This window comes from Xenopus tropicalis, chromosome 6, assembly GCF_000004195.4.
Source record: "Xenopus tropicalis strain Nigerian chromosome 6, UCB_Xtro_10.0, whole genome shotgun sequence".
Classification (NCBI taxonomy): domain Eukaryota; kingdom Metazoa; phylum Chordata; class Amphibia; order Anura; family Pipidae; genus Xenopus; species Xenopus tropicalis.
The window spans coordinates 110358697-110384789 of NC_030682.2; the positions used below are offsets into that span (position 1 = coordinate 110358697).

The 26093-nt window shown below is 40.6% G+C and overlaps 1 protein-coding gene across 1 annotated transcript in view; it reads left to right on the forward strand.

Moving 5' to 3' along the window:
- Window positions 1-674: 674 nt before the first annotated feature.
- The window catches only part of taf4b (TATA-box binding protein associated factor 4b), a 53941-nt gene continuing 28522 nt past the window's right edge, over window positions 675-26093 (forward strand). The window contains exons 1-9 of the mRNA XM_002940927.5: window positions 675-1246; window positions 5922-5998; window positions 6156-6266; window positions 7213-7962; window positions 12471-12593; window positions 12949-13038; window positions 18369-18611; window positions 20195-20330; window positions 21538-21631. Coding sequence (XP_002940973.3) covers window positions 952-1246; window positions 5922-5998; window positions 6156-6266; window positions 7213-7962; window positions 12471-12593; window positions 12949-13038; window positions 18369-18611; window positions 20195-20330; window positions 21538-21631 — 1919 coding nt within the window. The 5' untranslated portion in view covers window positions 675-951. The remainder of the gene's footprint in view (window positions 1247-5921; window positions 5999-6155; window positions 6267-7212; window positions 7963-12470; window positions 12594-12948; window positions 13039-18368; window positions 18612-20194; window positions 20331-21537; window positions 21632-26093) is intronic.

Consider the following 26093-nt stretch of genomic DNA (forward strand, 5'->3'; position numbering starts at 1 on the left):
TAACAAGAAAACATATAAGCAATTCAATGAGACCAGGGTCTCTGATGTCAGACTAACAGGCCTATGGTTTTCAGGTTGGGAACGAGATCCCTTTTTAAATGAAAATGTCCAAGGTCCCTTTAAGAACGCTGAGTGTATGAGTGTGCGAGATTTACTACTGGTACCAAGGTAGTGTAAGCAGAGTAATATGCTGCAACAGCAGATTAAAGCACCCTGGCGCATGTAAAAGCTAAAGAGTCTCACAAACTCTCAGTGACACTGAAAGGAGAATAAATCCTGTGAGACAGAGCAGGGCAGATCAGATGCAGGGAAGCAGTCTGCCACCTGAGGGGAATTTCTCAGCTCACCTCAAGGCAGCAGCGCCCCTGCACAGAGTTGCTATGAGGGAGATGGTAAGCAACACTTCCCTACAGGTATACTGCCCCCATATATAGCGACCCCCTGTGGCCAATGTGTCATAACTTCTGAAAATAATAGAATGCTACGGCCTTCACCCAAAAATTAGCAACAAATCATTCAAGGTTGATAACGTAATAATTGTGTATTTTAAACGTAGTCTTGGTGGTTACCGTTCAGTACGCACTGAGCAGCCAATCAGCGGCTTACACTGAGCAGCCAATCAGCGGCTTGCGCTCCTCAGCCTACTGCTGCCTTGTACTTGCGCGCCTACCCAGCGTGCACATGGCTATATAAACATGGCTGCGAGCAACCCATTCCGCTAATTAGGGGTTGTACTTTAGCAGAGAGGGGGGAATGGGAGTGGTGTACAAGAAAATGAACATGAACTCTCACTAAAAGAGTGTAACAGGAGCGCCTGTCACTTTGCGCTATATGCAATAAGCACTGCGTCCCAGCGCACATTAGTATACATTACTTGCCATTGGTGTTTGCTGAAGAGCTACGTAGATTTACAAATATGCTGGCAGCCGGACAATAAGGGTGCAAAGGGTGATGCAGTGTAACCAAGGCACTGCAGCAGCTCCAGCCCTTCCCTGCCATGGGGTTCCAGGACTTCCATCCCTGCTCACCCAGACTTTCCCGGCTGCGCCCTCTCCTGATCTCCCCACCAAAAGCGTTCAGACTCCAGTGAGCGTCGCTCTGGCCCCGGCCGCTCTGCTCTCCAAAGTGGCGCCAGTTCTTGTCACAAGCCAAGCCACCAAAGTCAGAGGTGGCCCCAGGATGCCAGCCCCGCAGCATGTTATGGCCAGTAAGGCTCCACAAACTACAGCCATTCAGATCCCCGCAGGTAAGGAATGGCAATTGTGACAGGGCATCTGGCACCATTCTCCAGGCACGTCTCTTAACTGATTTTTTTGCTTTTTGTTCATGTTAGCTCTGTAAGGCACCGGCAGAATTGATGTTATGTCACATTTATTTTTCTGTGGTAAATCTTTGCCTGACCTACCCAGTGCCTAGCTACATCCATTTACTAATCATTACCTACACACAAACATGTAGCTGGTTGGATATGAAACTATGCACCCAAATATTTCCTATCAGTACAGAGTAGACTTTGATATATGGTGATTTTTAGTCAGGAATCTTCCCCAGCACAAGGAAGCTAGTGATAGTCTCTTGGTCTAGTTATTGAAATGTTAAAACATAGAAATGCCCCCATGAGATGCCAATGTTTTGTTTATGGCAGGCTTTATATGCCTTGGCAAATAACTGTCTGTGCACACTGCACTGATTTCAGCCAGAATATTTACACTTACTTGAGACTGTGGAATCAAAGTGGTATGCCTTGAGGTTCATGCTACAGTCTTAGTGATACTGACACGAAAAAACTACTTTTTAAAATATGAATCTGCATAAAAAGTTACCTATGGGTCATGTTGATCGTTTTTCACTGTTAGGGCTGCTTTTGTGAGTAATTGTTACTTGAAGTTCCTAAACCCGACTGTTTTGCCAACCTGACTGTCCCTTCTCATCCTGTCACCTATAGCGTCTAATGCTAACGGCCTCCTGCTGCACAAATATGGCCGCCCCCTCATAGAGAAACATGAGGGATCAGATAGGAAATGTAAAAGCCTCAGGAAATACGTTTATGGCAAAATTATAAAGCTCATGCAAGGATAATGTTATGAAAGATGTAAAAAAGGTTTTATTTCTGGTGTCAGTATCACTTTAAGGTGGCTATACAGGCCAGATTGTAGCTTAAAACCTAACACTGAGTCATATAAAACGTAATTTTGTACGATTTTCTGACTGTGTGTCGGCTCCGAATTATCATCCCAATAATTTTCGTACCATGGGGATTGGTCGTTTAGCCGATCAAACAGGTTAGAAAATTTTGGTTGGATAACAATAAAATCTGTGCATGTATTGTGTATCTAACAATATCCTTGGGGGGCTTACAATGCATTTCCAGAAAGTCCCTTTCGTATGATTGGTGTATGCCAACTAGTTCATATTCGGAACATCCTTCAATTTCTTATTTAATTTACAATTTAAATATTGTAAGTTTAACTATTGTTAGTTTTAGATCGTTGCAGTTAAATGTACAAATGATATCCGAACATTTGTTGGAAGAAGGCTAAAATCAGAACATGTATGGGCACCGTAAGGGACAGGGCAATTTTGTATATTGATACTTGAGGGCATGTACCTATGGCTTTTTATATATATATATATATTTACCTCTAGATGTAGAGGTAAATCTCCATCAACAGGAATTCCTTACACGTATTTATACAAAGCCCACTGATCGTAATCAATTACTTAGATTTGACAGTTTCCATCCTATGGCAATTAAAAAATCAATCCCTATTAGTCAATTTTCCCGGGTTTGTAGGATTTCCAATGACCGGGATATAGTTAGTGAGGATTTGGATAAAATGGAGAAAAAATTCCTTGATAGGGGCTATCCTAGACAAATTTTGGAAGACAGTCGTAGTAAATTTAGTAGACATGACATCATGAATAGACATACCACGCGAGAGAAGGGACAAAGGGTTATGTTTACCCCACATGAACATAGACATAGACATAACACACGAGAAAAGGGACAACGAGTTACGTTTGTTTCACAGTATCATGCACATAGCAGTCGCTTGCAATCTGTTTTAAATAAACACTGGCATTTACTTAGGGAGTCATACCCATTGATTACAGTTTTCCAACAGCCCCCCATGATGTCATATCGGAGGGGTGGCACGATTGGTAGCAGACTGGTTAGAGCTGAAGTTCCTATAATGCCTAAGCAACTTACCTTCCTAGGACCACCGAGGGAGGGCATGTATAAGTGCAAGGGGTGTTCACAATGTCGATTTGTTATGGTGGGACGCGAGTTTAGTAATCCTATTACGGGTAAAATCTATAGTATCCGTGGACATCATACGTGTGACACCAGTTATGTGATCTACATGTTAATATGCCCATGTAATCTCATTTATATTGGGGAGACTACCCAAAAAGTTCGGGATAGATTCTCACAACACAGATCGACTGTTAATACTGGGAATAGAACCTTACCTGTATCGAGACACTGTTTGGAGATGGGACACAGTTCTGAGGATTTGAGGTTTCGAGTGATACAACACATTCCACCCTTAAAAAGAGGTGGTAATAGGATTTTACACCTTAAGAGAACTGAAGTGGAGTGGATACATCGGCTTAGCTCATTGGCCCCTAGGGGCTTAAATAGGGACTTTGATTTACATTTATTTCTGTAGACTCTTCTGTTTTTTCTTTTTCTTTTTCCTGCTTTTTGTTTTTCTTTAGTTTTTGCTTTTGGATTTAAGTTATTATTTTTGTTTTTCTTTATAATGCTTTAAATGGATATATGTATACATAATATTACGGATATAAATCTCTTAATGAGCCCTACAAACATTCTTCTTATCTGTATATTTCGTTTGATTAATCTGTATATACTGTATTGAAGTGACCCTTGCAAAAGCTTCTTAAGTGATATTCTAGTTGTTGCTTATTTTTCATATCCGGGGTAATGTGTTGGCTCCTGTGTAGATGGGACGCTGTAGCGTCCTGTCTCCATGGTGACTCGACACGCCACGTCCGGTTTTAAACTATATACGTTACTGCTTTACGGATGTACGCCATATAACATGTGGGAGCCACGATATAACGCTTGAAAAAGGGACTACAATATACCCGAAACGTCGCGTGAGTGTGGCTAACTGAACTGTGAACCTTTTTTTATTTCGTATGTATCAAAAAATTTTATATAGATCACAAATAAATGCTATGTTTTACACGTGGAGTGCGACTGAGTTGGAATACATATATATATATATATATATATATATATATATATATATATATATATATATAATTTTTTTTTTTTTTTTTTTTCAATTCCCCTTTAGACTGTTGTCAGACATTCTAAATCTAGCACTGGAGTTTTTTGAATGGATAAGTCCCATGCACAAGATGCACAACATTGGAGTTTTATAAATTACTATTTAACAACTACAAAAATTTTTACACTTTCTTTGGAAAATAAAATATGTAAAATATTTGACACGACTTTATTGCAGTAGATTTTATGAACAAATAAGATGTTTTGCTTTTAAACAGGTAAGCACTAATTTCTACCTGCCAACTGCTGCTATAGCATGCTAGACCTTTTTATTACATAAACCCCTTATAGTACATACAGAGAGACACAGTTAACTGTTTTCAAACCAAATCAGTAGCATGGAATACATTTTATTTCTGAAATGTTGTACTGTGAATGAAATGTTTGTAACCCATTACAAATCCTGCACTTGATAGACAGAAGAATAAAAAATATCTACATGTTCTTCCTGCTTCCTGTGAGTTTGAGGCACTGATCACTGACTTCACGAGTCAGAACCAGCAGTGAGGGACATTCCAATACAGATTTCAGTTGCAAGCACACATTTACTTTACCATTGAAATTATTTACTAATTAATATTGGAAAATGGCTTGCATCAGGGTAAAATTAAATGTTTGGGTTTACATCCCTATTAATAATTTTACCTGTCACTTGGTAAAAATATTACTGTAAAAGGAAGTCCCCCAGTACCATACATTTTCCACAGTTTCCTGAACCACTATATTTGTGCAGTCCAAGAACATTTACAAAAGCAAATGCTGTTTTTACAGAGTTCCTTCCTTTTAGTGCTTGCAGCCTCTATCTTTGTAGACGCCCACTCTTATGGTGTATATACCTCCCATTCCCTCCATTCAACAAACAGGTAGTTCAGAAAAAGGCTTATGGCATGGAGCACTGTGTATGTTCCACGTGGAAGACAGGGGTACTCTAAGTATGGAGAATGTACTAAACTACAGCTAAAAAGAAATGTAGTTAAATTCAAACTTTTGGTTCAAGTAAGTATGAACCATTCCAATTATCAATGCCTTGGTTTGACAGTTGGGCATTTTTTTAGGTTTAATGATGAACTAAGAACTCACCTCTTGCAGCTTTCAAGACATGGGCCTGTCAACTTTACTCGATTCTGTGATGTCCATGTTCTAGACTTCTCCCTCACTTCCTGTAGCGTTCTTCATGGGTTGCATAAAGGATAGATAGCAGATGTGCAGGAAAGTGCAGGGAACACTGCTGACTTGCCATACACAAGGAAAACTGCATATGCCAGGAAGCACTGGCATGCTGTGTATTGTAGCAGCTTGTGGAGGTGCAGCAAGTTATAATGAGGGCTATAGAAAGCAGAAAGTATTTTAAATTGGGGCTAACTAGATGGGGAAGAATTGAGGTGTGCATCGCTTTTTTTGACCACGCACACTTTTAAAGCCATGACCACATTAAAGTGTGTGCTTTGACATCCATCTAAATTTAGTGTAAAATTGGTGTTTAGATTACAAGGACACTGGTTCCACCTTGCAGTTTCTGATTGATGTGTTGTAAGGAGTATCAAGAGACACTTATGTGAACAACAAATCTTCATCTGCTTAATGTATATTTTGTTTATAGGGACAGTTCTTATTAGAAGCAGCACAGGACAACTCATGCTGGTTTCTCAACAAACCTTGGCCCGGGTCCAAGCACAGGTATAAAATGCATATTTAACACCGCCAGTATGTATGTATGCCACGATAATGTAGATGTGCAGTCCAGATTGTATCTCTTATTTATGTGTATTCCCTGCAAACATGCACTGGCAACACTTAATATTTCGTTTTTGTTTGTTACTTTTTTCTCCCCTAGAATCCAGGGGCCCAGGTACTTTCAAATCTTACAAATTCAGCTGTCAAGACGACACCTTTAACAACGATTTCCATTGCACCGAATGTTCAGAGAAGCCCTTCTCCCCTACAGGTTTGTGTGCTTTATTATTGCAATGTAATCTAGTATTAGTCTTGTTCAGGAGCATTTTGGCACTTAGAGCCACCCTGAGGCAGCCTAGAAGCTACATTGCTAGTGAAGAGTGCAGTGCCCCTCTTTGCACTAAAAGAGCCAACATGCCAATATACAAATTAGAATTTCAGTTCTTGCAGTTACCAAGAGCTGATTTTTGCCACCCCTGGTAACTTGAGAGATGCTGCCACCTGAGGTGGGCATAACTTGTATGCCTCTTCATATGGTGTCTGCTTGTTTAGCCCATGGTCCAGTTGGTCAAAATACAACAGGAGCTAGCCCATTTATGACCCCACCCTAACTCAGTGCGAAACTATGTGACAAAAGATAAGTAAAGATAGGCTGCTACTGAAAACCAGTTGTGAGATTCTTGAAAATGTTTGCAATCATCTATACCTGAATTCACTCTGTAGTGTGTAATCAAATAGCAACACTTGTAAAACACAGGAGGGAGGTTCTCTGGCATTTTGCCCAGCATGATGCTTAGTGCCTACATATGTGATAAAAAAAATTAGTCTCCCAAATTGGAAATTGTTTAAAAACAGAGACACTTTTTAGATGATTCTTGTCAATTTAAAAAAAACTTCCATTGAACTGGCCAGGAATCAGCCCCCAGGCCTAACTTGTCTCTCAAAAATGCTGAATCATTGGGATTGTCCTGGGCTTCTTTTGTCTCTCATCTCACCCAGCAACCTAAATCTCTCTGTAGAGGATAGCTTTACAAGACAGATGTGATTTATGTAAATGGTGTGCAGGCACATCCGTTTACACGTTGAAATGGATATTTTGTGTACCTGATAAGCAGATCACAGTTGGGTATGGGTATATTTTACCTAGACCTATATGTGAAGATTGCAGGTCAGTTTATGAAATTAATGATGTTGATGTTTACTTTTGTGTTCATCAGACTTCATCATTGACAAGCAGTTTGGCTAAAGTGACGTCATCCATGGGTTCTAGACAGAATGCGCCTGTTTCTTTACCTGCAGTTGTTCGGATATGCACACCATCTACACCCCAGACAACATCTGTCTCCTCCACTCAAGGAACCTCTACTGTAGTGATTAAAGCTCCTGGCCCAGCAGTCACTGCTCTGACAAACATTTCTTCCACTTCTGCCTCATCAGTGTCAGCTACAGGCTCTGTAGTAATTCCTGCTAACTCGGTTATGGGACCTGGAACATCATCTATAACTGTGTTACCCATTAGTGCATCTACCCCAGTAATTACTCCTATTACAATCAATACTTGCACTTCTGCTGTGATCCCATCAGCTAGTGTAACACCTTCAGTGTCACAAAATCCAATTCGATCATCTTTGTCTGCCTCAGTAAGGACCACTACCCCATCCAGTATACCATCAGTCAAAATTTATGCTCCATCTAGCACTCTAACAGCAACCTGTGGCTCAGCCATCAAACTAAAAGCAACTAACCTTTATATTACAACTACTGCTGCAGGAACTTGCAGCTCAGTTACTACATCTAATACAATACAAGCATCTTCTGTAATAACACCTGTGCTGTCTGAAAATTGTGTACCTCAAGTAAGACCAGCTCAGGGGCAGATAAAGGTTCTTTCAGGAGCTCCCAGTGGGGTGCCTTCCAAAACTGGACCTCCAAAAATGGCTCAAACCACACCAACACAAAATTCCCCAGTAAGTATGTATATTTTTATTTAAAGGGACCCTGTCATGAATTTTATGGTATACTGCAAATAATTCACTCTACCATTTAAAGGAAAAGGAAATGTAAAAACTAAGTAAGCTTTATCAGAAAGTTCTATGTAAATACAGCCATAAGCACTCACAGAAACACTGCACTGAGTTCTCTGTCAAAGGAAACAGGATTTGTTGTCTCTTTGTTTTCCTGTGCCAGAGACAGGCCGTTCTCTCCTCTCTCCCCTCTCCTGCTCCCCCCTCCCTCAAGAATGCTAAGAACTCCCTCCCCCCCTTAGAAATGTGTGATCTGACCCAATCAGCAGGAAGCTTCCTCATAGTCTTACACACTGAGCATGTACATCGGTCTTGGTCTTGATGCAGGAGTGAGGCATTGTGGGAACATTCTTTGCAGAGCTCAGCGTTTTTTTTCCTATGAGGCTTCTGATCATCTGAATGGGAGAAATATGGGGAGACTTAAGGGCACTATTGAGAGAATAGAGGTATGCCTGCAGCTTGAGATGAACTCTTTATTAGCCTTTCCTTCTCCTTTAAAAGTTTATTCTTGAACCAACAAATTTGTTTTTTAGTTGTAACATTGGTGTGTAGGCATCCATCTCAGTGCATTGTGCCTGAGTCTGAGCTTTCAGAAGGAGCCAGCGCTACACAATGGAACTGCTTTCAGATAAGTGATTGTTTCTTCTACTCCATGTAACTGGAGGAGTCCCAAGCTGGGCTTGGATTTCTTACTACTGAGTGTTACCTTCCCATTGTTCTGCTGATCAGCTGTTGGGGGGGAAGGGAGGTGGTGATCTCACTTTAACTTAAAGCACAGCTGTAAAGAGTGACTGAAGTTTATCATAGCACGAGTCACATTGCTGTGGCACCTTGGGAAATTAAGAATATGGCTAGCCCATGGGAAGTTTAAAAATTAAATATTAAAAAAGAATCTGTGCTTTTAAAAAACAGATTTCAATTCAGGATTCTGCTGGAGAAGCTCTATTAACTGATGCATTTTTGAGAAAAACATTTTTTTCCCATTCAAGAAGCACTATACATTATTACAATACATTATTAGTATGTACAGGGTTACAAACATCCCAATAAATAGAAATATGTAAGATAAAATTTATTCTGAGGAGGAAGAAGGACCTGTCCTTTATAGTCGGAAAGTATGGGTAAGTCTTAATATTCACTGTAGTTGGGGCATTACCCCATAAGTGCCAAGATTAAATCAAATACTATACTATAGGAGGTAGGATTTAAGTTTAGAATTGAAGAGAGTGAATGATATATAAATTCAGAAATGCATTTCTAGAGGTAATGAGAATTGTTTAAATTGTGAGAGGGCAGTGGACGTGGGTGGAGTGAACAGGTTGGTGGCTTTGTAGAGATGACCAGGAACATGTACAGCAGAGATGCCCAACCAGTGACTCGGGGGCAACATGTTGCTCACCAACCCCTTGGATGTTGCTCTCAGTGCCCCCAAACCAGGTAGTTATTTTTGAATTCCTGACTTGGGGGCAAGTTTTGGTTGATTAAAAACAAGATGTACTACCAAATAAAGCTCCTGTAAGCTGATAGTGTGCATAGAGGCTGCCTAATAGCCAATCACAGCCTTTATTTGGCACCTCCATGAACTTTTATGGTGCTTGTGTTGCTCTCCAAGTCTTTTTACATTTGACTGTGGCTCACGAGTAAGAAAGGGCGGGGATCCCTGATGTAGAGACACAAGTGAATGTGTATTGTGGTGTGCAGGAGGTGTGTAATGAGGTGTTGAGTTGGTTCTCTCTTAGGTGAGCATTGGACCAGCAGAGTTAAGCTAGAGGTAGAGGTAAAGAGAGATATGGTCAGTAGATTAGAGTAGTCTAGGGCATGCCATTGAAGAGGATTTTAGTAGCTGCTTGAGAGAAAAAGGGATAGATCTTGGCAATATTTCAAAGGGAAAAAAATCATTTATTTTGATGGTGGTAATTTGAAAGAGGAGAAAGTTCTGTTTTAGGTAAATAAAAAAGTGTGTTTGACTAAAGAATTTGGAAAGGGGAAACCAAAAAGGGGTATAGTTACTGTTTAAAAATTATATCTGTTTCAATATCCAGTTTACCATTGGAGGATGGCACTACAGAGAATAAACATTGTTTGCTGTAGGCTTAACCTACTTCAAAACAAAAAAATATATGTGCAGTTTTTACGTACATAAATATCCTCAAGTACACATATTGTAATGAAAATGTGTATTTACTTAGGAACTGACATCCTGTTCCATTACAAAAGCATAATTTGCACTTTCCAGGTGAACAATAAAGTGTTGTTATATTTATAACGCATTGATCTGTTGGTAAGTTCTTATAATTTTGGATTGATTCTGGCTACAAATAAAAAGCTAAGTGCCATTTTACTGTTTTAATGTGTGACCTTGCTGTTTTCATTGTGACTAACAAGGTGGAAACAGTAGTCAAGATTTACCTGCCGCTGACCAATCTCCCCATGCGGCATTGCCCTAAGGAAGGGTGGGTTTACATTAAGGATAGCTAGCAGATAACAAACAGTTACTAAAATGTATATGTATCTGTCTATCGTATCGATCTATATCTACAGTGGTGTGAAAAACTATTTGCCCCCTTCCTGATTTCTTATTCTTTTGCATGTTTGTCACACTTAAATGTTTCTGCTCATCAAAAACCGTTAACTGTTAGTCAAAGATAACATAATTGAACACAAAATGCAGTTTTTAAATGAAGGTTTACGTTATTAAGGGAGAAAAAAAACTCCAAATCTACAGGGCCCTGTGTGAAAAAGTGATTGCCCCCCTTGTTAAAAATAACTTAACTGTGGTTTATCAATTTCAATTTTCAATTTCAATATCAATTTCTGTAGTCACCCCCAGGCCTGATTACTGCCACACCTGTTTCAATCAAGAAATCACTTAAATAGGAGCTACCTGACACAGAGAAGTAGACCAAAAGCACCTCAAAAGCTAGACATCATGCCAAGATCCAAAGAAATTGAGGAACAAATGAGAACAAAAGTAATTGAGATCTATCAGTCTGGTAAAGGTTATAAAGCCATTTCTAAAGCTTTGGGACTCCAGCGAACCACAGTGAGAGCCATTATCCACAAATGGCAAAAACATGGAACAGTGGTGAAACTTCCCAGGAGTGGCCGGCCGACCAAAATTACCCCAAGAGCGCAGAGACAACTCATCCGAGAGGCCACAAAAGACCCCAGGACAACATCTAAAGAACTGCAGGCCTCACTTGCCTCAATTAAGGTCAGTGTTCACGACTCCACCATAAGAAAGAGACTGGGCAAAAACGGCCTGCATTGCAGATTTCCAAGGCGCAAACCACTTTTAAGCAAAAAGAACATTATGGCTCGTCTCAATTTTGCTAAAAAACATCTCAATGATTGCCAAGACTTTTGGGAAAATATCTTGTGGACCGACGAGACAAAAGTTGAACTTTTTGGAAGGTGCGTGTCCCGTTACATCTGGCGTAAAAGTAACGCAGCATTTCAGAAAAAGAACATCATACCAACAGTAAAATATGGTGGCGGTAGTGTGATGGTCTGGGGTTGTTTTGCTGCTTCAGGACCTGGAAGGCTTGCTGTCATAGATGGAACCATGAATTCTACTGTCTACCAAAAAATCCTGAATGAGAATGTCCGGCCATCTGTTCGTCAACTCAAGCTGAAGCGATCTTGGGTGCTGCAGCAGGACAATGACCCAAAACACACCAGCAAATCCACCTCTGAATGGCTGAAGAAAAACAAAATGAAGACTTTGGAGTGGCCTAGTCAAAGTCCTATCCTGAATCCTATTGAGATGTTGTGGCATGACCTTAAAAAGGCGGTTCATGCTAGAAAACCCTCAAATAAAGCTGAATTACAACAATTCTGCAAAGATGAGTGGGCCAAAATTCCTCCAGAGCGCTGTAAAAGACTCGTTGCAAGTTATCGCAAACGCTTGATTGCAGTTATTGCTGCTTAGGGTGGCCCAACCAGTTATTAGGTTCAGGGGGCAATTACTTTTTCACACAGGGCCATGTAGGTTTGGATTTTTTTTCTCCCTAAATAATAAAAACCCTCATTTAAAAACTGCATTTTGTGTTTACTTGTGTTATCTTTGACTAATAGTTAAATGTGTTTGATGATCAGAAACATTTTGTGTGACAAACATGCAAAAGAATAAGAAATCAGAAATAGTTTTTCACACCACTGTATATTTAAATAAATAGATGAATGAATAGAAAAATAGCTATAAATATACAGCTATAGATATTAGATATATTCATATTTAGAATTACTGGTAGTTTACCCAAATATGACCTTAGTGCCTTTGCTTGAACACAGGTCAAGAGCTGATACTTTGAGAATGCATTATACACACTCGTATAAACCTTTACAATTCTGCCCAAAATAAAAGGAAGATCATGAGATGCATTTTTCTAGATATAATAGCTTACTTTGGAGGCTGCCATTTGACCCTTGTTTCCTTATATGGACTTCAGGAAATATTAGACAACGTGAAGAAATGCAAGAACTTCCTTGCGACATTAATAAAACTGGCATCTAGTGGGCCGCAGTCTCCAACCATGGGGCAAAATGTGAAGAACCTTGTCAAAAGTCTTCTAGTAAGTGTTTCTGTTCTTCAATAGTGTACATTATATTTACTTTTCAAATAACACCCTTATTATACTCTGCTATTACTATTCATCCAATCCATTATTAAATGCTGTTTCTATCACAATCAAGGGAAAGAATCCTTTGATTATTATTATCCTCTACCATAATGTCTTCTTGGGGAAATGTATACTGTTAAGCAGTGTTAATGTACATGATAATCTATTTCCTGTCACTTTATTTTTCTCTATGCTACTGTTCAGATAAGGAAACTGGGTAGGTATGTATGTTTGCTATCTAGTTTCTAGAGCATATGTGCTAGGGAGATAATATTTACATGAAGTGTCATTTTCTCTTTGGTGCCAGGACTCAGACATTGAGCCGGAAGAGTTTACTGCAAAACTGTACAAAGAGTTAAAGTCTTCTCCACAGCCATACCTAGTGCCATTTTTAAAGGTATTTAAGCTTTGTATGACCTGTGATGTGTGTGTATGTTTTCAGCATGTTGCTGTTGGCAGCCATTTCCAGAGAATCATTTTGGGTTTACAGATTGGATGTTACAGGGAAAAGTTACACTATTTGTAAGTAGTTCTTAAATTTGGAGTAGCCATGATTAACCTGAACAGGTAACCACATCCAAAATTATGACCTATTAAACATGATGAATGCAATTTAGAAAGTCAAGACAACTGGACAAAGTAGACAAGATACTCCCATTGTTCATTGACAGTTAGGTCAAGTATATTGTTGGTATGCGGTACCTTTACCTTGACAATGAATTATAGCTACATTTCTTTTAAAATAACTAACTCCAACACAATGCTGCATAGAGAGAGACAGGTTACTGAGCAGGGGGTAGTGGAAAGTAACTTTGCTATTTCAGAGACAGTATATTTTTTTATTGGTTAATTTAGAAAGTTTCTTATTTCCATAAGATGACTATTATATTAAAATGTATTCTTCACAATAATCCCCCTTTAACCCTTTCCCTGCCAGGAGTTAGTTACTCTTAGCAAATCGCTCATTGCTAGGCAACATGCTTTTCCCATAGCCTAACCTTAAAGGACATGTAAAGCCTACATCTGCCTACAATGTATATCAGTTGGGCACGTCTCCCCCACATAAATGGCATCATTTGTACTGCATATTTCTCCCACGTCTAGGGGGACACAGGGACCGTGGGTAAAGGGCCCCTCCCATCAGGAGGCAGGACACTGAAGACAGAGATGTGGACCCTCCTCCTCTCCCCTTTATCCCCTGCCATACCGGAAGGGATTCAGTTTTTTCAGTGTCCTGCCTCAGGAGGTTAGGAAATGGCCTCTAGGTAGGCCCATCAAAGGATTCTACAGTTAGCGATTAGCGCTAACACCCGGGGTGAGGCTGTGTCAGCTTAGTCTGTTCACGGAAGGCTAGCCCCCCCCGCGGGATTACCGGTGCGTGCCCATCTAGGGCACAAGTAAGGGAGACAAATGCCTGCCATCAGCGCTCCCCGCCATGAGGTAAGGTGAGCGCTACGCCCTGTGAGTGACGTCACTCACTCGCGCCACTAACTTCGCGCCACTTTCTGCGCTCCTCTTCCTCTCTGCAACGCGACAGCAGCCATCATCCCTGCAGGGCGCAGCAGCGAGACACGAGTGCGGGCACCTCTCCTCTTCTCCCAGAGGATCTTTTCAGGCACACTCAGCATGACTGACGGTAGGGGGGATCTATTCTCCAGGGGGGGCAGACACGCTCACCATGCAGTGTCTTTCTTTGCCTGCTCAAAATGCCTCACTAAATTTAAGGAGGGCCAAGCTGAACCGCTCTGTCCAACTTGCAGCCCAGTACAGCCCCCACCATCAGACACCACTACCTCACGCACTGATGCTACTTCAGATGGTACTCCCAGGGCCCCTTCCCACGCAAGGGCCACGGATTCCCAGGGCACCTCTGATGCACCAGGTTGGGCTGTCACATTGTCACAATCCCTGGCCAGTTTACAATGCATACCACAACTGACATCATCCATTGACAGAATGCTAGCCAGACTAATGTTCGGATGGGTCATCAACAGGGAAAAGTCGTCTCTGTCTCCCAGCCAGAACATAATATTCTTGGGACTCCAGTTCCAGACGGAGCTCCAGAAAGTATTTCTCCCACGGGAGAAGCAGTTAAAAATCCAGAATTCGGTCAGACTACTCAGATCAACAGCGCACCCAACAATTCAAATGTGCATGAGAGTATTGGGACTAATGGTTTCCACCATAGAGGCAGTCCCATTTGCCCAGTTTCGCCTTCGGTCCCTTCAGACGGCAGTGTTAAAGCTCTGGAACAGAATCTCTCTTCACCAAAGAATAAAGATACCAGAGAACACCCTAAGATCGCTAAACTGGTGGCTAACACCAGAACGATTAACACAGGGAAAGACCTTCCTGGAACCAGTGTGGTTAATAGTAACCACAGACGCCAGCCTCACCGGATGGGGGGCAACCTTTCAGGGAAGAGCCGCACAGGGACTTTGGACACAGGAGGAAACGTGTCTGCCAATAAACATATTAGAACTACGAGCCATACTCTTAGCACTCCGCTCATGGGAACATCATCTGAGAAACCAAGCAGTGCGAATTCAGTCGGACAATGCCACGGCAGTGGCATATATAAACCGACAGGGCGGCACAAGAAGCAACAGGGCAAACCAGGAGGTGACCTTCATCCTACAGTGGGCAGAAAGAACCAACACTCAACTGTCGGCAATCCACATCCCCGGAGTGAGTAACATAGAGGCCGATTTTCTCAGCAGACACCATCTGGACCCGGGAGAGTGGCAATTACACCAGGATGCATTTCTGTGCTTGACACGGAAATGGGGAGTGCCGGAAATCGATCTGATGGCCTCCAGGCACAACCGGAGAGTACCAAGATTCTATGCAAGGTACCGCGACCCCCTGGCGGAGGGAGTGGACGCCATGACTCTTCCATGGCGATTTCGACTGGCATACATATTTCCCCCTCTTCCAATGTTACCGCGTGTCTTGCGGAAGATAACCAGAGAACCGGTCACAGTAATCCTCGTTGCGCCGCAGTGGCCCAGGAGATCCTGGTACTCAAGTCTTCTAGAACTATCATTAGAACCTCAAATACTGCTCCCAGTATTCCCACAGCTTCTGTCCCAGGGCCCAGTATTCCACCACAAACCTCATCTCTTCACCTTAAAGGGATGGCTCTTGAGGCGTCAGTTCTGAGACAAAAAGGCTTTTCAGAAGAGGTAATCATGACCATGATTAGAGCCCGGAAACCGGTGACGTCAAAGATCTACCACAGGGTGTGGGAGTGCTATCGACGATGGTGCGAGGATAGAGAATTTTCGTTCATAGAATTCAGACTGCCTCGGATATTACAGTTCCTCAAAGCAGGCCTTCAAAAAGGCCTCAGGCTGGGTTCACTAAAGACTCAGATTTCAGCCCTATCAATTCTATTCCAGGAATGCATAGCTCTTTCAGATGACGTTCGCACGTTTCTTCAGGGCGTGGCTCGCATTTCTCCTCCGTTCAGACACCCTATACCACCATGGGATCTGAATCTGGTCTTGAACGCTCTTCTCGACAGCCCGTTTGAGCCTCTGTCGGAGGTGGGGGTGGAAATGATCACAGGGAAAACTGTGTTCTTAGTCGCCATAGCATCATCCAGAAGAGTGTCAGAATTGGGGGCTCTATCCTGCTCGGAACCGTTCCTAGTATTTCACGAGGATAGGGCGGTACTCAGGACCACTCCTGGTTTCCTGCCCAAAGTGGTTTCCAACTTCCACATAAACACAGAGATCGTGCTACCTTCGTTCTGCAACAGACCCAAGAATGACAAGGAGACCAGACTCCATCGACTGGATGTGGTCAGAGCGCTTAAGACATACATTGCTCGCACTCTGTCGTTTAGGAGGACAGACTCCCTGTTCGTGATTCCGTCAGGAGCAAAGAAGGGTCTCCCAGCTACAAAGACCACCATCGCACGCTGGATAAGAGAGACAGTCAGAAGAGCCTATCTGGCGCAGAAGAAGGTGCCACCAATCAAGCTCAGAGCACACTCTACCAGAGCCCTGGGGACTTCATGGGCACACAGGAATCTCGCATCGGCTGAACAAGTTTGCAGAGCGGCCACTTGGTCCTCTCCTCATACTTTTACTAAGTTCTATCAATTCAATACCTATCTGTCAGCGGAGGCAGCCTTCGGAAGGAAGGTGCTCCAGGCAGTAGTTTCTTAAATGGTCAGAGTTCTTCCCTCCCTACTGTGGGGTGGCTTTGGTACGTCCCCACGGTCCCTGTGTCCCCCTAGACGTGGGAGAAAAGGAGATTTATGTACTTACGGTTAAATCCTTTTCTCTCCAGTCGTAAGGGGGACACAGGGCTTCCCTCCCTGAACTCTTGTTCAAAATATCTTCAGTCTTGTTGAGAGTTATAGTTTTATCTGAGTTAATGCTTTGTTACAAACTGAATCCCTTCCGGTATGGCAGGGGATAAAGGGGAGAGGAGGAGGGTCCACATCTCTGTCTTCAGTGTCCTGCCTCCTGATGGGAGGGGCCCTTTACCCACGGTCCCTGTGTCCCCCTTACGACTGGAGAGAAAAGGATTTAACCGTAAGTACATAAATCTCCTTATCCCCTCCGTATACCAGCACCATCACATGTTCCTAAAGCAAATAGCAGCTTTCACCCGGTGGCCATTTTTCCTCTGATGCATAATCAGATACTCCAAAATCTGCAAACAGCATACATACATAAAGACCCTTATTCACATTTCATCAAGAATGTCACCTCACACAGGTAGAACTGTCTTTGATAAAAGTTCTGCTTTGTTTGAGCTGAGCTCAGGAGAGGAGGTTGTGAGAAAAAAATTGAAACAGACACCTAGAGCAGAGTTTCTATGGGAACCAGCAATGTCATCTCTTCACTGGCTGCTAGACTGGAGGGCGTGTTTAGTAATCTGAGATTAGAACAACTGAGCATGCCCACAAGCAAGAAGTTAAAGCAAATTCCTGAGGGAGGGGGGCGAGTGGGTTACAGGAGGAGAAGGAAATCTAAGTAATTAAGGGGATGCTGCAGCCTTTCTATTAACCTCTGGACAACCAGAATGGCAGGTACTGAAAGATTTTAAAGAGGCTGTTCACTGATTAAATTTGTGTGTGTCATGTCCTACTTGGAAATGTGGGTGCTACATCGTTGGCAAGCAGTCTCTTTCTTTGCAGAGGATCTATTACGTACATCACTGGCAGGCAAAGGTTTAATACTATGTGAATACATTTTAGAAAATGATGCGCTATGTTTGTTGCCTTTTTATTAAAAAGTATTGGCAACTTTCCATTGTTCCATGATTTCAGGAGCACTTGCATATGGCCCCTGACTAATCAAGAGGGCCAGATTAAATTTCCTGATGGTGATCGCTCAATACATTCCATTTTCATAAAACAGACATACCCACATTTTCTTTGGGTATTTTTTTTTTGGAAGTTGTTTCTGCAGGATGGTCAGCAATGCAATGTGGCAATGTGAATTCGAACCTTATGTATTATACATATTATTTGCAAATATTTCTGATCAGTGTATAAACTGCAAAAACTAGAGACAAAGGTCTCTCTCCAAAGGCGCCACTGCTGATCCTAAGCACAGAGACCACCTGTTGAGCATCCCTAGACAATTAGACCTTTTTTTTAAGTAAAGAATAATGGTGTAATAGCTGATAAAAATTGTTCTTTATTTATATGCTGTGATGTTCATACTGTTATTTTTCCTCTTTTCATTGATGTCTCTAAACTATTAGAAAAGTTTACCTGCGCTTCGTCAACTGATGCCTAATTCGCAAGAATTTATTATGCAATGTGGGCAGCAGACTCCTCAACCTCCAGCAAATAACTCCGTCTCTCTTGTGAAGAGTACCCCAACATTCTCTTTGCAGGCTGGGAAGCAAATTGGTAGCACAATTGGTAATGCTAAATTCCAACAAACAACATCAGCTACTACTAAGCCAATTGGCACAGTGAAGACAGTGAACATAAAACAAGTGGTAAGAGATTTTGACGAAATTATAGTCTCATTATGCCAGCACTCATACCATCATTTTTGTGAGGTGCACGATCAAAAATATATACAAATAATCATAGGAGTATCAGCACATAAAACAATATTTATTTATTATAACATGGTGAAAAGCAAGTTCAACATTTAGGTCCCTTCTGCGGGCCTTTATGAAGGATGTAACTATAGAGTAACAAAACACATTAAATACCAATTAAATGCCAATTGAGTCATCTATATATATTCCTTCCTTTACACTTTGTTGTGACTATTTTTTTTAGCAGGGGTTTATGTAGTGGGCTTATCTGTGCACTGGTAATATATTTATATACCTAGCAAGCAAATAAGAAAAAACATAGATTTTTAGTGATTCAGAGTAGGCAAAAAGTATATTCAGCACAAACTATATATATATATATATATATATATGTGTGTCAGACTAACATTTCGGCTGTCACAGCAGCCTTTCTCAGGCTGCTGTGACAGCCGAAACGTTAGTCTGACACAATAAATTTTTCTTTATTTTTGTACTAAGACCTGTGAGTGCGGTATCTTTTCCATTTTGTGCATTACTTATGTATATACTGCACCCAGGCATTCTCTACTCCAATTTTACGTGAGTGCCTGCTTATATATATATATATATATATAATATCACTTGCAGAAAGCCCTTATGGGTATCACTTGCAGAAAGCCCTTTGTTAACCTGATAGCTTCGAGGGTCTGAGGAGCTTTTACTCAGTGTAAATGTTTGGTCCCAGTTTGGATTTTGAAGGACAGAAGGTAGACTTGGAAGACATGTAGCTTTGCTATGTGTCGTTAAAATGTACAGATTTCATAATTGGCTAAGTTAAGGCCTAGAAGAAAAGGGAGCCCAGTGGGTGGCATAAGATTGGGAATCCTATGGCTGTTAAGAGAGCCTGTTCTGTAACTGTAATCATGTAGGTAATTTGGGCGTAGTGGGGATGGATGCATATCATTTCAGGCTACAGCTGTGCATGTTAAATTACACAGGTTATGTTTGACACAAATTACATATATTTTTATGCATGTTTATTGCAGTTAGTGCACTGTTGTTAACTGAAAACCCTTCAGCTGAATTTGCAGTCATTTAATTTGAAATATAGAAGTAGCCTTGCTTCTTAAAATCCACATGATTAAAAGAACATTCACAAAGCCGCATCTGTTCTCTCGGATATAATGCTTTGTGAAATAAAACTGCAGAGAAAAACCTTGCAGATTTTACTTCATGACATTTGACTAAACTGCAGTAATGATGAATCGTGAAATGTACATGTCTTGCGGAAGGTTAGGCCTGTGTGTCTCAAAGGATTAGAACCATCTGGACAAGTTTATGTTGTTAGATATTAATGTAAACAACTGGTGAATTTTCTTGTTGTCATATTAAGACAAAAGTATGCTTGAGGTTTCATGAGCGTGATGTGTGGAAACTCTCGACTAGACATGGATGCCTACAGCACTTCTGGGTTGATTGAGCATGTTGATAGACCTACAGTTACAAAGGAAGGCATAAGGACCTGCTTCCACCTAACTTTATTTTTGGCTCCTTAGGTGCTTCAGCAGCAGTCACCAGGAGGCAATTTAAAGCAAGTTTCTCTTTCCCAAAACTCAACTCTTACAATTCAAAAACCTGGAGAAAACAGGGTCTCTCTAAATGCCCTAATTCAAGCTAGTCACTTGCCACCAGGTATGGATTTTACATTTGTATATCATGAGGCAAGCAACTTTGTTAATTATAATTCCATATAGATGTCACTTGGAGAGTGAATGTGTTGGGGAATGTGCATGTGCATGTTTATTTGTGTTGTTAAGCATTGATCATATTAATATTATTTGAACTTCCAATTGCCTTGTCTCAAAAAAATTATTTGTCATGCTGGAAAGTTATTCCTGTAGAACTTTCTCTGGTAGCATCGACTGCAGTACAGGCCAGGAAAGCCTGAAATTTCTAAAAATAATCTGTGTTATCTCCTGTTTCTGAAATAATAGTTACTTGTCACTATCTACCTCTTAGCAACTTGTCACTCTTTTAGTCTGTCTTTATGCAGAAGTTGGGGTCAGATTTTGATTGACCGGTTGGTCTAATACATCTTTTGGGGGGGGGGGGCTCCCATTACTAGTAGATGTGTTAGAGCTAATTCAAATAAGCGACTCCAACATGAACAAAATCTAACAAGAACTGACTCCTGCACAAATTCTTCATATAGAGAAAAAGGATATCTGTCAGAGCCAGTTATTTTGAAAGTGAGCTCTAATATATCTTCTAGGAAAAGGGTGCAGCCCCCCACCAAGGAATGTATTAGACCTAGCTGTCAATCTAAATCTGACTCCACCTCCTGCATAAAGTGAGAATAGAGAAAGACAGATTGCTGAGAGAGGGATAGGGAAGACTAACTTCATTATTTCCTAAACAGTACTGATTTTTTAAATTTTATAAAGTTTCATATTTCGGTTAGTTGAAGCTTATATTACATTTCCATTTTCATGATAGATCCCCTTTAAAGCTTTTCCCAACATATAATAAGAGGAGTCATACCCTACTCTAGGGGGAAGATCCAAACCTTTCAACAATGCTTAAGGTCAACCTCTTGTTCTTAACAAGAACAAATTGACTTTATAAAGCAATCCATGAGCAATGTGGTATTTCATCTAAAAACATAAGTTCTACCTGCGTTATCAGCTCAACTAGTCCAAAGCCTATGGTTTAGTTGCTACTTTTTTTTTTAGATCAACCGAAGCCAATGATGATACAGTAGCACTAATCATTTGTTTCACACTATTTTATTTAAAATTCTGTCTCTGTCCCTAAATACATCACTCAAGCCATTGTTTCCCATAATTAAATGCAGATAATATTTTAATTGAAATGTGTACTGTTTTCTTTCCCTTTAAAGGTTCTATTCTAAAACAAATCACCATACCTGGAAACAAGGTTATTTCTGTTCAAGCAGCCCCTCTCCACATAAAAGAAAGTGGCACAAGTTTCAGGTAACAGATATGAATTTCTTGATATTGCTATACTGTAAAATAAAGATGAAAAAGTGAAGATAAGGATTATTAGATCTGGATTTGCTTTAGTTTGGAATCTGTTTGACCTGTCATGAAAGGAACAGTATACCACGTTTAGTAGGTTTAGTTGACCTTACATTAGGACTAAACTCCATAGGAGATTTTGATCAGATTTTGTAGGTCAGATTTTATGCAACACAGTGCAACAGCATGAGATTTTGTAGGATCCTACAAAAGCTGATCTCCACAGGTGTGTTTTGTTCCTGCATCTACATCCAACAGCCATTGTATTTTATCTTGGCACCATCAGATTTTATCTTGTCAGATGCAGAAGCAAAATGCAGCGTTCTTTCTGACAGGAGTGTTGTGTCGAATGGCAATCCTTTCATATAGTTTACACATTAGATTTTTCTGACATTTTAACACGTGCAACTACATCCGACTTGTAGAATGTGTTTTGATGTTCCAACACATCCTACAGTATCTTCTGTGGAGTTTAGCCCTTATTGCCACAAAATAAATGTAAGGGCCTTGCAGATATCTTTCTCCAATGGCAACTTCAGCAAGAGTTATTTATAACCTTTTAGGGTTACAGTAGTAAAAGTTTAGCACCCTGCCTTGTAACCTATAGCAACCAATGGAATATTTGCTTTTAAACAGCTCCAAAAACAGGTTTCTGATTCTTTCCTATAAGTTGATACACCTGGTATAAACTTTGCAACATGTATTGCAACATACAGATATGGGACCTGTTATCCAGACTGCTCAGGACATGAGGTTTTCTGGATGAGGGATCTTTCCGTAATTTGGATCCCCATAACTTAAGTCTGCTAAAAATCATTTAAATATTGAATAAACCCAACAGGATTGTTTTGCCTCCAATAAGGATTAATTATATCTTAGCATTAAGTACAAGGTATTGTTTTATTATTACAGAGAAAAAGGAAATCACTTTTAAAAATTAGAATTATTTGCTTATAATGGAGTCTATGGGAGATGGCCTTTCCGTAATTCGGAAATTTCTGGAAAACAGGTTTCCGTATAAGTGATCCCATACCTGTATTACTCTGTACAGATGCTTTTTGAGTTCTTTTAAGAATCTGACATGCATAACCAGCCATATGAAGGAACATTCTAGGTGCTAGTCTAGTTTAGTTTTGTGTAAGGTTCCTTCATGTGATCACAGTTGCTTCCTCCTTTTTGGCAGCTTGTGGTCCTAGTCTATAAACAGATCCCCCCTCTCCCAATAGCCTTCTTATATTGGACTTTGGAACCATGCTTGCCACAGGTGCTACTAAGATTCACTGCCTAAAACAATCTAGTCATAACTAGATTATCTGTTATATTTTGCCACAAAATAAAACAGATAATCTAATTTTAATAATTTACTGTATATCAGTGGTTTCAAATGTAACATGGCCTTCTAGGTTCACTGTTCTGTGAAATAAGATCACTACTCTGATATAAGCACTTAAATCCCTGTGTTCTCAAATCACTGATCTTCTGTAATCATTTTGGGAATCTTGGGCTGGCTCACTGTTTTCTGCATATGCCAGAAACTCACACTGCAAGCAGACAAATTATTTCCATTTATGTTTTTTTAAATTTTTTAAAGCAAAAAAAATGTAATTGATATGTGATTTCGTATGGCATATGCACCTATTTCACAATATACATCTATTAAAAATTCTCAGTTTTAAGTTTGATTTATCTGATTTTATTTTCTGATTTTTGTGAACTGTTAATGTCACCTGATATTGCCCACCACAAAGTGGACATATCAGAAAAAGACCAGTTTGTTTTGGCAACCTTTGGTCTACGCTCATTCCTTGTAAGTTAAACGGTGACTGCCAGTGTGTTGCTTCTGCTTGTCCCGGCCCTGCCTTTCTCCTGCTTGTTTCAGCTACTGATAAACTTAATGGCATGTGTGTTTTCCAATCGTACTGTGTTCAAAAGTCTGCATATCAGGGGAATTATCTGCGGCCAAGACAAGCAGGAGAATGATACGGCTGGGACAAGCAGAAGCAACACACTGACAGTCGCCATCTAAATTTTCAGGGGATGTGCGCAGACCAGAATTAAGGCTGATGAGGCGTAGGGCGGATATTTTCGGCAAGCGGAAAAGTGCTTGTTGAAAATTCCGTCCTACGCCTCCTACATGTGCATGCACCGGAATGAATGAGATACGCTTGGGTGCAGGCACATGTAGCCGATATACACATAAAAATGCGAGACTTTGCATTATCTCGCGTTTTCATGCGTATAACCGCTACATGTGCCTGCGTATCTCATTCATACGGGTGCAGGCACATGTAGGAGGCTTAGGGCGGTATTTTCAGCAACCGCTTTTCTGCTTGCCGAAAATATCCGCCCTATGCCTCATCTGGCATTAGCCTAAAGGGACTTTCAAGTATTGTTAACTAAGAACACTTCATTAAAATACTGTAGGTGCGTATGTCCTGCAGAAGGTATATATCAATGAAAATATTGTGCCTTTAGAACCCTTTTAAGAAACATTTGAAATTCAAGTCATCCATATAAGCTATAGGGAGTATAGTTTTCTGAAAGCAGGCAATATGTATGTGCCACAGTGCTTGTTTGTTCAGTGTGCTGTAAGTGTGCATTGCAATACCTGAAAAGCCTTAGTCCATATTCATAGGCAGTAGCCACAAATTCAGATAACCCAGAGCAAATTTAATTGTTTAGGCAAGGGAGAGGCACATGTTATACTTGTCCCAACCATGAATTAATGTAATGCATCCTAATGTAATCCTACTGGTCGCATCACATTTTGTAGAATTCCCATTCTCCTTTTTTTGTACAGTACAAGATTGATTTAAGGATGATGTGGGATCTATTTTATATCAAACTCATCTAATGCTTATTTAGGTATTAATTATGATGTATAGTTGATCATATTTTGGCCATCTTGCTTCAATTAGCTGTAACTATACTCCCAGTTTAAGGACAGTAAGCACAGGGTTGTACACATTGCTGAATTTTTTAATAATGAAAGTTTTTCCCTTCAGCCTGAATTGTGTGTTTTTGTGATATACAGCAGTATATCAGTTTTCTTAATTTACTGTTGTAGAATGCATTGGTTTTCAAAAACCACTAGGGGGTGCAAGAGGTTCATTGGACTATCCAACACTTGACTGGGCATCTCATTCTTTTTATATCCCCATCAGGGTGGCTTCAATTAGGTGTACTGCCTAATTTGAAATTGGATCCCAGGGGGCTCAGTTCAGCAAAGGAACATTAAAATAAGACAATAATACCTACATCTTATTATACCCATTTAAATTTAGAGGCTACTTTGGGGAATATATGCATTCTCCCATTTATTCATAGATGTTTTATGGCACAAATATGTGATAAAGTATGATTACAAATTCCCTACTCTCTGGGAGCTGTGAGGGAAAGCCAACAAACTTAATTTTCTCTGCAGACTGAGGCAAGGGTTAAAACCTTTCTGCCCACTTGTAATAGTTATGTTACAACCCTTTGAGTCACCCTTGGGGCTGTTCATTAATATAGTGCGGCGAGAAAATCTAGTTTTTCATCCAAAGATATAAAGTGCACCTTATCCATATGTTTTATGGAGAAGCATACATTAGCAGGGCTACTAAAAAGGTGCATCCAAAGACCAGCCCGGGGTAGTGTTTACACGTTTACAACTGGAAATGCCACACTTAGACAGAACAATCATTTTCAGACTGCAGATGTAATTGCTACGGCCTATTAATTCTCTAACTGAAAATGTTTTCTCTGGCTTTAAAAAAAAAAAAAAAAAGTGTCCTTCAATTATAAAAAATGAAATATAAACTTGGGAGATATTGTTCTTGTGGAAAAGCTGCATTGCTATTCCTTAATAGGATTAGTGCTAGGAAAATACATTTAGCACCTTTGGTTTCAGCACGGGCTGCTTGCGGCCCTGGGATTCTCTAGGAAATAATGTCTGCAGTGCAAACTTTGCCTGAAGCCAGCAGAGGATGTTTTTTTTCCCTTCATTGCAGACGTTGCCAATAATATTCTTTGTTAACCAATACACAGTTTAGATTCTTCAGCCGAGTAATCAGGAACAGTGTAGGGAGATTTATTTTCCTGATTTCTATAGTTTGCTTTTCACATAATCATACTTAATTAATGTTCTTGGTACTGGCCAGTGTTCTGTTGCTGATGATACACAGGTTTTGTCAAATTACATGTTTTAAATCTGACGTGCAAGAGTTAAATATAAGACTACTATAGACCTGTCCTTGCAAATCTCTCTTATATTAATGACTCTGCTAATTAATCCTATTACGTTGCCAAATCCTTTGGACCAAATCCACTGTTATGGTGGCCACTGGGGCAGCCCCTCTGCTGGCATCAGCCTCCTTCTTTGCCTGCATCCAAAACCATTGTGTACCATTGTGTAGGGCTGGGCGATATACCGTTT